The sequence below is a fragment of the Macaca thibetana genome, chromosome 12 (assembly GCF_024542745.1).
Source record: "Macaca thibetana thibetana isolate TM-01 chromosome 12, ASM2454274v1, whole genome shotgun sequence".
Lineage (NCBI taxonomy): Eukaryota > Metazoa > Chordata > Mammalia > Primates > Cercopithecidae > Macaca > Macaca thibetana.
Window position 1 is genome coordinate 73,630,057 of NC_065589.1, and position 12,314 is coordinate 73,642,370.

Consider the following 12,314-nt stretch of genomic DNA (forward strand, 5'->3'; position numbering starts at 1 on the left):
CAGTAAATAGCTGCTGAGTGGTACCTCTGGGCCACCAGGGCTCCTGAACTCTAGGCCTGCTTTCTTTCTCCAACCCCCAGTGGAAGAAATGGCCTTTCTTTCTTCCAAGCTTGTGCGGTGGTAGTTTAGTTTCCTGGGATGTTATTTGTATTATGTAAAATAATGTTCCATTTTGAGCTAAAGTTAAATTCTTTCTCATTCTTCATGTTTTAGCTCAAAAGTCACTTCTTTAGGGGAGACTTTTCTGCTATGCAGTCTCACAGTCCTCTGTACTTTCCACATTAGCACTTATCCCAGTTTGTAATTTACCATTTGTGTCTTATTTGACTAATATTTGTCTCCCCTGTCCAGCTGTACTCTCCATGAAGCCAGGGAGCATATTTTTTTTTGTGTGTATCAATATGTGCTCAGCATTTAGTGACTTGCATATAGTAATCACTCAATAAATGTTTGCTGAAGGAAATTTAAGGTTTGTTTGCTGTTTCCATTTTTTTTTTTTAAACAATAGAATACCCAACATGTGAGCAGCTTACTTGTGACAATGGAGCCTGCTATAACACCAGTCAGAAGTGTGATTGGAAAGTTGATTGCAGGGACTCCTCGGATGAAATCAACTGCAGTAAGTATTGCGCACAAGACGTGCAGTGGTGTGCTGAAGCTGGTTTACACTGGCTTGAGAGAGCCAATTATGTGCATCTCTTCCCAAGTTCAGTTTCAGTGAATTCATGTTGGTAGTTTGAAGTCAGCCGTTGGTAGGAGTATTTACACACTGGAAATCGGCAAACATTACAAACCAGGGCCTTTTTGTTCCTGGATAACTGATTCTTAAACATTTACCAGCACACCACTGCTTAATAAGAATCCCTTCTTAAACTGGAGATGATCTTCCTTTGAGATTAAATGGCTACAATGGAGTTAACTTCTCTCTTTTCTTTCCCTTCCTAACTTTCTGTTGCAGCTGAGATATGCTTGCACAATGAGTTCTCATGTGGCAGTGGAGAGTGTATCCCTCACGCTTATGTCTGTGACCATGACAGTGATTGCCAAGACGGCAGTGATGAACATGCTTGCAGTACGGTGATTTCTTTATGCTGGGTCATGTTCTTGGGAGTGTTTTGTTCTGTTTCAGTTTGGTTTTGTTTTATCCCCGCCTCCCCCACCAATGTACTGCTTTTTTCAAGGAAAAGAGTCACTACATTTGATGGCAGATGGAATCAGAAGGTCACTAGGGGCCATGACACGAGCCTTTGTGGTGTTGCTGTACCTGGGCTCCTTTATCTTTCAAGGATCTGCGTAGATGTAAAGGGCTGGTGATGGACAGTTTGCCTTCTTTCCTTAGGCTCCAGGGGTACAGGATATATTGTATCACTGCATTCTCAAATGACCCGTACCTCTGAGAACCTTGGTAGTCGAGTAAGGGAAGTGTTTTTAAGGGAAAGGAATTTCCCTAGGAGTGGCTCTAACTCTCCTCTTTACTTTGAAATTTCTACTGCGTTAAAGTTGGAGGGTCAGGAAAGTTTCTTTTTCTTCTTTTTCTTTTTTTTTTTTTGGAGATGGAGTTTTGCTTTGTTGCCCAGGCGGGAGTACAGTGGCGCGATCTCGGCTTACTGCAACCTCCGCCTCCTGGGTTCAAGCAATTCTCCTGCTTCAGCCTCCTAGTAGCTGGGATCACAGGCATGCACCACCATGTCCGGCTAATTTTGTGTTTTTAGTAGAGATGGGGTTTCACCGTGTTGGCCAGGCTGGTCGCGGACTCCTGACCTCAAGTGATCCGCCCGCCTCAGCCTCCCAAAGTGCTGGGATTATGGACATGAGCCACCGCGCCCAGACTGAAAGTTTCAGTGTGGTATAGGTGGCTTCCTTGCCTCCACTTCTTCACTCTGACCTTGCTTTTATGTCCATGCTGTTGTCTGCTTGTTGCCACCTCCACTTATTTTTTCGGAATGATAAAGTTAGAAGACTCCATGAAAGAGTTTTACTGTTTCCAGTAAGTTGGCAGCTTTTTGTGGTGATTTATTTACTAGAATGTATGATTTCCCTCCATACCTCTTTTGATTGGTTGGTACCCATGCCTTAGGGTGTTGTTAAATATTTTTGATATCACCCTAATTTTCAATGAGTCATGCCTGGCTTCCTTTCTGGAACCTGGGCTTATTTTAGTGACAGAGAATTATAGAGAATGTGACATCATGGAATGGTTGACTCAGAATCATTTGGTCATAGATTAGCAATTACAGAGCTTGTAGTAAAATATGAGAACGTTGGATGTTGTCATGTCTGCAGCATCTTTGTCTGCATTTTCTGTTCTGTGCCAACACATTGCAAACCATCTTGTTTTTAATTTTTAGTTTTTTTTCTTTTTTGAGACAGGGTCTCACTCTGTCACCCAGGCTGGAGTGCAGTGCTGCGATCTCAGCTCACTGCAACTCCACATTCCCAGGCCAGGCTCATGCCGTCCTCCCACCTCAGCCTCCCGAGTAGCTGGGACTACAGACATGTACCACTATGCCTGGCTATATATTTATTTTTTTGTGTTTTTGGTAGAGATGAGGTCTCACCATGTTTCCCAGGCTGATCTAATGTTTAATCTTGAAAAACAGAAACCGGCATCTGAGTTCATTTCCTAGACCCAAAGCTGCTGTTACCTTCTTTCTCTTTCTCTTTTTTTTTTCCTGCTTTTTAAAATTTTTGTCAAGATATTTAAGAGATAGTTCTGCTTAGGCACTGAGGTGAGAGCACTTTGAGTTTTTCCAGGTGATTTGTGTCTTTGGAGTGCAGCTGTTGCTTTGTTCCAGACTATCCGACCTGCGGTGGTTACCAGTTCACTTGCCCCAGTGGCCGATGCATTTATCAAAACTGGGTTTGTGATGGAGAAGATGACTGTAAAGATAATGGAGATGAAGATGGATGTGGTAAGGAGAGGAAGAGATTCCTACTGAAAAGCATTTTCTTCAAGTGTTTTCCAGTGCTTGCTTTTTCTTCTTTCCTTTTTAAAAGTTTTGTGTGACAAGCAAGCCTCAGGACTGGCTGGAGTTGAAGGAGTTGTTTAGGAACTTAGTGGGTGGGGAAGAAGGAGGTGACTTCACTAACTTTTCCTAAGAAGATTCAGAACTCAAATACAGATTAAATTATAATCCTCTCCTTTCTATCTTTAAGGCAAAATAGGTAGGACAGTCTCTCCCTCTTCTATATCTCAGTCTGACTTTCTCCCTTTAAGACTGCCTGTTTTAAATAGATTTACTTATATAAAATTAATAGGCTGGGGAAGGAGAGAAAATAGGGAAAATGTCATTTGTCTTAGACCTTACAATCTTTAAAAATGACTTTGAACCTTGGTAACAGTTCAGCTTATTTTTTTGTTTTGGTTTTGTAAATTCTGATTCCCAAATGAGTCACTGACGTTCAGTGGTGAAAGAGAGGCCACCTTAGGAACATGTGGGGTGGAGCTGGGGATTGATAAATGTAGGAGAAGCTACTATCCAGGAAAGTGCTTAAAGATTCTGTGAGAAAGAAATTGCCAGTGATATTCACCCTTTTATGTTACTGATATTCACCCTTTTATGTTGCTGATATCATCAGCAGCACCTCCAACAATTTAGCCCTTACTAATACCCACACCCTACAGCAAGTTACCTGCACCATTCCAATCCCAGGTATGATAAGGGAAATGCTTGTTCTGGGAGCATAAAACATGGTTTTATGTTTTTATGTTCCAGAAAGTGGTTTTTCTACATTTGGGTTATGGTTTTTCTTATACTATTGACATTTCACTAAATAAACAAAGCAAATCAAAAAGCCCAACCACAAACTCAAGTAATTCTGGACCTAACTTGATGGCCCTACTTCGATAATTCAGGATTTAAATAACTGCATCTTTTCCTAGGGGATTATGAATCTAGTTTGTTGATAATTGAGACCCGTATCTGCTTCTTACTCTTATAACCCAGCTGGGGGCTGCCTCTTCCAGGGAAAGTGGAGTAATTCCATTATGCCTGTCCTTAGAATCTCAGTAAAAGACTAGTGGCAGAGTTAGAAATCACTAACTTATTGTAAAATGTAGATCAGTTATAGATTTCTCTTGTCCAACTTGCTCTACATCCCCTTTTAACCACTGATTGAAAAAGAGCTTGCTGTACCTCCCCTGTGGCCTGTAACTCTCTCTTTTTCCCCCCACAGAAAGCAGTTCTCATGGTGTTCATAAATGTTCCCCAAGAGAATGGTCTTGCCCAGAGTCGGGACGATGCATCTCCATTTATAAAGTTTGTGATGGGATTTTAGATTGCCCAGGAAGAGAAGATGAAAACAGTACTACTACTGGAAAATACTGTAGTGAGTATAGGCATTTACCTGGGTAACTTTCAGGTAAAGATATTTCTGTTTTCTAGAACAGATGTTCAAATACAGTATATCTGTTGGCGTTTGCGTAACAAAGCACCCCAAGACTTAGTGGCTTAAACTGACAAATGTGTAGTCTTATTTCTCACAGTTCTGTGGGTTGACTAAGTAGTTTCTCTGGCCTATATCAGCTCACTCAAACGTCAGGATGTTGCAGTAAAAGCTTGGGCTAGCCTAGCTTTGTTGACCCAGAGACTGAAAGAGCAAACCCTAGGGCTCAAGTACTTTCAAGGTTCTGCTTATGCCAAGTTTGCTCAAGTCTTATTGTTCAAAGCAAGACACTTGGCCAAACCCAGAGTGGATGGAAGAAATAGACTCCATCTATTGATGGGAGGAGCTTAACAATTTTTGGAGCAACTCCCCGTCCCTAATCCCTAACACACACACAAAGAGGATTGTTTCAGTGGCAATTTTGATGACCTTAAAGATGTGTTGGAGATTTTATTACCTGGCTTATACTTATGGAAAAAGGCCTTGTCTGACTGTACTAAAAAAAAAAAAAAAAAAAGCTTCTGGTTCCTGGGTTACATATACTTTGAGTTACTCTCCAATGGCAAAACTTGGTGTTGGCCATGCACAGTGTTGTTTGATTATGTCTTGTGTGTCCACATTCATTTATGAGGAAACTGACTGGAACTAGGCATTTTTTTCTCCTTTTTTGTGACTGTAGAATATTCACCCCACCAACAACCCATCAACTCTGTGGACAGCTGACTGTCTTATAAGGGAATACCATTTAAAACCTTGATTTCATCAATAATATACTCTAACTAAATTTGTGGTTGCCTAGAAGTGCCCATGTAACTGCAACCCCAAGGTTATTTTTTGTTTCCTGACAAAAATTGTACATAATATTTAAACAGGCAGATACCTCTATGGTTTTTTTTTCTCTATTTCATTTCGGAGCCCATTTAAAAAGGCTCAAAAATTAGTAAAAGATGTGTAGTCACAGCATGAAAGTTGGAAAATAAAAATTAACCAAAAGAAAAAAATATAATCACCTGAAATCCCATCTCTTGAAGCCAGCCACAGTTAATACTTTTAGGGCTTATTCTTCCTTCAGTCACTTGGGAGTTCTTAGCCCTTTTTACTGTGTAGACACAAAGATAGACCCATGCACGACCTGTTTTTTTTTTCATAAATAAGACTTATAATGACTTACACTTGGACATAGTTATAACTTTAAAAATGAGCTTTTATTCTTTTTTCTTTTGTTTCCACTCGAGACAGGCTCTTGTTCTGTCACCCAGGTTAGAGTACAGTGGTGCAGTCATAGCTTACTGCAGCCTCAAACTTCTGGGCTCAAGTGATCCTCTTGCATTGGCCTCCAAAAGTGCTGAGATTACAGGTGTGAGCCACTGTGCCCGGCTAATGTTTTTATTTTTAACTTTTTGTGAAGATGAGGTCTAGCTATGTTACCCAGGCTGGTCTTGATCTCCTGGCTTCAAGCAATCATCCTGTCTCAGTTGAGCTTTTATTGCCAAGTTTTGCAGTAAGCTTTGAAGGGTGACAGATTTTTCTGTACATCTACTACATGCTTACTTAGCTGCTACTGATGGAAAAAGAAGCTATTAGGTTAATCAGTCTTGTCCAGAGGTCACCATTCATTTAACAAAGTTCTTTTCTTCGTTTAGGTACGACTCTGTGCTCTGCCTTGAACTGCCAGTACCAGTGCCATGAGACGCCTTATGGAGGAGCGTGTTTTTGTCCTCCAGGTTATACCATCAACCACAATGACAGCCGTACCTGTGTTGGTAAGTGATGGGGGGGTGGGGCTATTTTTCTTTCATTAGAGTACACTGACAGGTCCCCTGATCTCTGACATCAAGGAGGTTGCACTTGTGGAGAGTCGTCATGGTCTGTCATAACAAAGCAACCCAGACCTCACAGAAAACCTGGCAAATAGGGAATTTTAAGTCTGAGAAGGTTTGGTGTGGTGTACCAGGCAAAAGAGTGGTTCTGTCATGAGTGAGCTGACTAGCTACCTGGAACCTATCCACTACTCGTTGGGGGTGGTAGTCCTTTTCTGTTTTCTTTTCAAGTATTTGGCATCAGGATTGGTGCAGCCATTCTGGTTACTGAATACTGAACTACTTCCATGAGGTCGGTAGATAGCTGCTGCTTGAGCCCAGCAAGCACCCCTACTTTGCTCCTTGTTTGTGCAGCCTCTTCTCCAGGATGCACAAACGTCACAGCAGAGGATCACCAGGTCATTGCTCAGGTGACTACACTGGTGGGTCAGTGCCTATGCTGGGCTGGCTACTCATTCCACTGATTGTGACATCCACTTGGAACCGTCATTCAAGATAAGCAGATTCTTTATCATGATGCTTCCAGATGGTGGCTGGCATTAAACTAGATACCGGTACACCAACTATTTCCTCATATCTCTCCTCTCTGACTTCAGAAATGATTTCTCCCATTGGGAGATTTTTTATTTTGATGCCATCTTTGTATCTCACTGTGATTAGGATGGGGCCTTAGGATGGGAGAATTAGACATGGCCAACTATCATCAGTTTCCATTTTCTTAGTGAGTTTTTGGTGCTCTGATCTTTTTTTCCTTCGATCTGATTTTTGACACATAAACAACAAACATACTAGCAGGAAGTGATCACAGAGGTTTAAAGAAAACTGTTTTTACTGCTGTTGGGAAAAGGCATCTGGAAGGCAATTGAAACTATTCATTTAAATTTGGTAGTCTTCTATGGGTCTCCAAAGTGATTCAGAATTTTCCCAGGATATTTGTATTCTTTTGATATTCCTTAGAAATATGAGATATTCTTTAGGGCTTTTGGGATAAAAACAAACATGAAATGTGTAAGAAATGCTCCTAGAAAAGTATTTCTTCTGAAATTATTATTTTAATATTATTAAAATATTAAAATGTTAATATTTTAGAACTCTTTGGTAAAATTTGGTAATAAAATATTGAATTTAGATAAACCTAATGAAGTTATTCAAACTCTTTAGTCTCAGCTCATGGCTTCCAACATAATTATACTTTGTCAAATATGGCTAATCTTAATTACTACTCATAGCCAGAAAAACCTTTCTTTTTTTCTTTATTTTATTATTATTATTATTATTATTATTATTATTATTATTATTTTCAGCAGAAGTGCTAGCAAACAGAAAAATGTATTGATACCAGAAATAAACTCTGGTTTGCAAATTAAACTTGAAATTCTTGAGAAAGTCTGCTCCTCAGCGTTACTGAAAACTATAATCGTTGGGCTCACTTACTTATCATATGCCAAGAAAAACTGGATTTTCATATCCAGGAAAGCAATCCATTTGAGCTTTTCCTTGTGTTCATAGTAGGTAATTGTAGGTTTTTAATATCAGGACCAAGTCCCAAAGTTGCCCATCTAATTGCTCCTCTTAAGTAACTGCATTCAACAAGGTACTTTAAGATCAAGTGACTTAAGTGAACTCTGGAATAATTTAAGAAGGCCCCCGCATTTCTAATCATTTTAAAACATTTTATACATAAAAGTTATGATCTGCAACTGGCCTTAAATAAGATTGCAGGCCACCTTTTGTGTTTTATTGTTATCATTACCATTATATTAGGGATGAATTCAAGTAATGTACAGATACTTTTCACACAAGTGCCCTTATTGGTTGGGTGGGGACCTGACTCTGGGAGTCCTGCCTGGATTTCAGGTAGCCCTGGGCAGAGGGGCAGCCTCGCTTCTGCTCAGAGTGGGGCTCGTCCGTGGGTGTGAGTCCGCTCCAGTGTCTTTGGCAAATGTCAGGCTCCTTCGCCCCCCTTCACTTCTACCCAGCTGCCAATCCCATTCCCAGCCTTTTAGTTCTCTAGGCATTTTCCTTTTCTCTTTGTAGAAAAGAAGTTCCAATAGAAATACCAGAAGCCACATTCTCAGTATTACATCAGCTTTTCTCTCTTTTTCCTTTATCAACTCCCAAAGAGGAGTTGGGGCTGAGCTGTCTTACAGTTGAAACTTGATAGGCCATGAAGTCCTTTCAGGAAAAGTGATTTGTTCTTTCAGAATCCCTGATTCAGTCTTGTGATGCCCCACAATCTGTTCTCAGTTTTTTGTTCCACCCTAGAGCCCAGATAACACATTTTCCATATTTTCCAACATATAAGTCTGTGGTGAGCCTTGGGTTGTATTTCCAAATGTCTAGGGTTTCCTAAATGTCAGAAATTCAGGCCACTTCAATTTTCAATAGCCCCTTACAAAGTGAAAGGCTGTCATAACAAAGCTGTTGTTTGATAAAATTTTGCATTTAACCTACTAGTGAATGTAAGGCAGAATATTGCAGTATTATGCATGCACAAGATAATTTCAGGATTAGAGAACATACCGCACATTAATAACACGTTGGAAGTAGTGTGTTCTAATACTGGGGCACTAATTCTAAGTTCCACAACAGACATCTTCTTTCATTCCCGCCAGCGCATTTCTGGGACTTTAGTACAGACAACCTCATTTGGAGATAATCTCAAAAGTCTACATTTGAGGGCCTTTGTGAATATGAGGCCCCCTGCCACCTGCAGAGACCTTTTCTGTGACCTTTGCTGTCCTTCAAGAATGTGTCATTTGCCTCTGAGTTTTGAGGCTGGGTTAACATTTATTTCACATTTGTTTCAAAGAAGACTATTTTTCTCTCTGTATAGAGAACTCTTTAAATACATGACATTAGGAAACCAGTTACACTTGTTTCAGCTGAGCTGAATTTTTAGGGGAATTGTTGCTTTGGTTTGCTCTCTCAAGCATTTCATTTCAACAAATACTCTCTGTATGGCTATAATCCTCTGCATGGGTGACGCATTACAGAGGCTTCAGGTGTTGGAAACCTATGTACCATTTATTATCTTAGACATGGCTCCCCAGTGAATACCTCGGTGGTAATCAAGAATAACATTGAATAATCTTGACACGAAATCTTGTGTCTTTCTACCATTCATCTGCCCCTGGTAGTCTTGACCTGGCAGTGGAAGCTCTGAGGCATGCTGAAGCAGTTTACTGGGCTCATTGTTTCTGATTGACAGGACATGCTGTTTGTTGACAGAATGACATCGTGGTGCAGAGTGAGGGCAGGGAGGTCATTCAGCATGGTGGGGTTTCACACAGCCAGATGGATCAGAGGGTGGCCAAGGGGGTCTCAGTTAAAAAGGGGTTTTTGAATTATTTTCACAGCAGTATTTGTTGGTGGGAGGAGACAAAGAATAAAAAGGAAAGAAAATAGATAAAGGTATTGGAGTGAGAGGGGGATTGTAAAGTAGTGTTTCAGTGTTTTGTGTGGTTTCCACTATCTTTTCTACTCTCATGAAAACCATCAATTCTACTTTTATTTTTCTTGTCTTCACTCTGGCTGCTGATGGACGTTAATTAACTTTCATATTTCTCTATAGTGATCCAAGGATACAATCTTATTGTCACAAAAGTGACAGCAATTTTACACACTCATTCAAATCCTGTTTTTTGAGATAGGGTCTCACTGTTGCCCAGGCTGGAGTGCAGTGGCTTGATCACGCTGCTCACTGCAGCCTCCCACCTCAGCCTCCTGAGTAGCTGGGGCTACAGGCACGCGCCTCCATGCCTGGCCTTTTTTTTTTTCTTTTTTTAATTCTTAGTAGAGATAAACCCTCGCTATATTGCCCAGGCTAGTCGCAAACCCTTGGACTCAATCAATCCTCCCACCTTGTCCTCCCAAAGTGCTGGGATTATAGGCATGAACCACCGTGCCTGGCCCACTCATTCAAATCTTTAAACCACTTGTAGTACAGGTGATAGGAAGGGCATTTGTGCTAGAGAATTCCTAGTTATGACTTCTCCACCTTTGGTTTCCTTCTGTTTGACATCAGAACTTCTTCTCAGAGTGACTCCAAATCCTTAGATGTAGTCCCATGGATCTTGCATTCAAAATGAAGTTATGACATTCTGGGGGTTTGAGGGAGAATGTCCTGTACTTCTTTTCATGCTGAGGCAAAGCCTTAGGTGAAGCTTTCTCAGGGCTGAGTTGAGGGGACAGAAGGGAATCATCAGTGAGGGCATTTCACACCCTCACGTGGCCTTTCAATCTGGTAGTGTCCAGATCGGATTGGGTTTTTTTCCTTTGGTTAGTCACAGTCTTTGGAAAGATAGGTATGCTGGCTCATGTTGTTATGTTTAATCTGCAGGGAAATGGGATTATTAGAAGAACCTTCTTGGGGTTGGGTGCGGTGGCTCATGCCTGCAATCCCATCACTTTGGGAGGCCAAGGCAGGCTGATCATTTGAGATCAGGAGTTTGAGACCAGCCTGGCCAACATGGGGAAATGCTGTCCCTACTAAAAATACAAAAATATTAGCCGGGTGTGGTGGTGTGCACCTGTAGTCCCAGCTACTTGGGAGGCTGAGGTGGAAGGATTGCTTGAATCTGGGAGGCGGAGGTTGCAGTGAGCCGAGATTGTGCCACTGCACTCCAGCCTGGGCAACAGACCGAGACTGTGTCTAAAAAAAAAAAAAAAAAAGAAAGAAAAGAAAAGGAAAGAACCTTGGGCTTTTGGGCTTTTGGTGGGTTATGGAATGGTGGGCCACCCAGCAGGAATGGTTGAACCTAATTCACAGTTCTGACAGTTGCTGCAAATGTAATCAGATCATAGAGCTCTGGAGAATTCTAGACTTGGGAGTGCAGTGGTTTCAGAAATTATAATCTACTTGAGAACTTCCTGAAACCAGAGGGTGTGGGAACTCTACTGTTATAGTTTGCATAGGCCATCCTCCCAGGGAAGAGAGCAGAGTGAAGGATGATGGAGAGTGGACGTGGACTTGGAAAGTCAGATGTACCAAGGATAAGACAATTTCTGCACCCCTGAAGACTTATAGTCTTTAAGAAAGACTCTTTTAATATTTTGTTGTGTTCTCCCCTCCATATTCTATTGTTTATGTCAATTATAGTGGAAGTATTTTTACACAGTAGAACTGGTAATGAACAGAGCTCTGTCATATAAGGGACTTTCAATGAACACTTATTAAATGAGTGAATAATAAGTTAACCAATAAGTAGAGGAGAAGAAATTTTTGATGTCTTGAAAAAAGTTCAATTTAATTTTGGTTATAATTTTTTGATATCAGAGGAAAGAGAACTGGGTAAATAGACCTTTCCAAATACTTTATTGCAGTCATAGATTTGCGTCTTCTTGAGGGACTGTCTATAGGCAGGTCTTACTTTATTCAGAAATAGTGCTGTCCAATAGAACTTTCTGCAGTGATGTAAATGTGTATCTTCACTCTCTAACATGGTAACCACTAGTCATATGTGGCTATTGAGCACTTGAAATGTGGCAAGTGATTAGGAAAGCAAATTATTAATTTTATTTTATTTTAATTAATCTAAAGATACATTTAGATAGCCACAGGGGGTTGGTGGCTACCATATTGGAAAGCATAGTATTAAAGGGAAACATTTACACCAAAGTTTATATATTTGTAAACTAACATTAATAAATGAAATGCAATGCCATAGGGCTATGAATTCAGGAAGTGTTGTGCATTTTCTGTAAAGTTATCCTTCATGTAGGTTTAAAAAATGATGTAAATGTTTTTTTTCCTTACATGAAGATGGCTGTTATAAATTCTGAGAACCTGTGCCTAACTCCAGAGGCTGTTTATTTAGACACGGGCAACACCACATTCTTGGCCATCTTATCTAGGATTTTTGTCAGAGAGTGCTCAATAAATGCTGATAACCTTGACTACAAATGTGTATTTTCCATATGGCAGAGTTTGATGATTGCCAGATATGGGGAATTTGTGACCAGAAGTGTGAAAGCCGACCTGGCCATCACCTGTGCCACTGTGAAGAAGGGTATATCTTGGAGCGTGGACAGCATTGCAAAGCTAATGATTCCTGTGAGTAAATTATGGACACCTGAATCTCTGAATAAGAAACAGATTCTAATAGC

The 12,314-nt window shown here is 40.6% G+C and overlaps 1 protein-coding gene across 1 annotated transcript in view; it reads left to right on the forward strand.

The window, feature by feature from the left end:
• LRP2 (LDL receptor related protein 2) overlaps window positions 1-12,314 on the forward strand; it is a 213,535-nt gene that overhangs the window by 60,310 nt on the left and 140,911 nt on the right. The window contains exons 5-10 of the mRNA XM_050750442.1: window positions 509-619; window positions 959-1,072; window positions 2,796-2,912; window positions 4,177-4,329; window positions 6,030-6,149; window positions 12,133-12,261. Coding sequence (XP_050606399.1) covers window positions 509-619; window positions 959-1,072; window positions 2,796-2,912; window positions 4,177-4,329; window positions 6,030-6,149; window positions 12,133-12,261 — 744 coding nt within the window. The remainder of the gene's footprint in view (window positions 1-508; window positions 620-958; window positions 1,073-2,795; window positions 2,913-4,176; window positions 4,330-6,029; window positions 6,150-12,132; window positions 12,262-12,314) is intronic.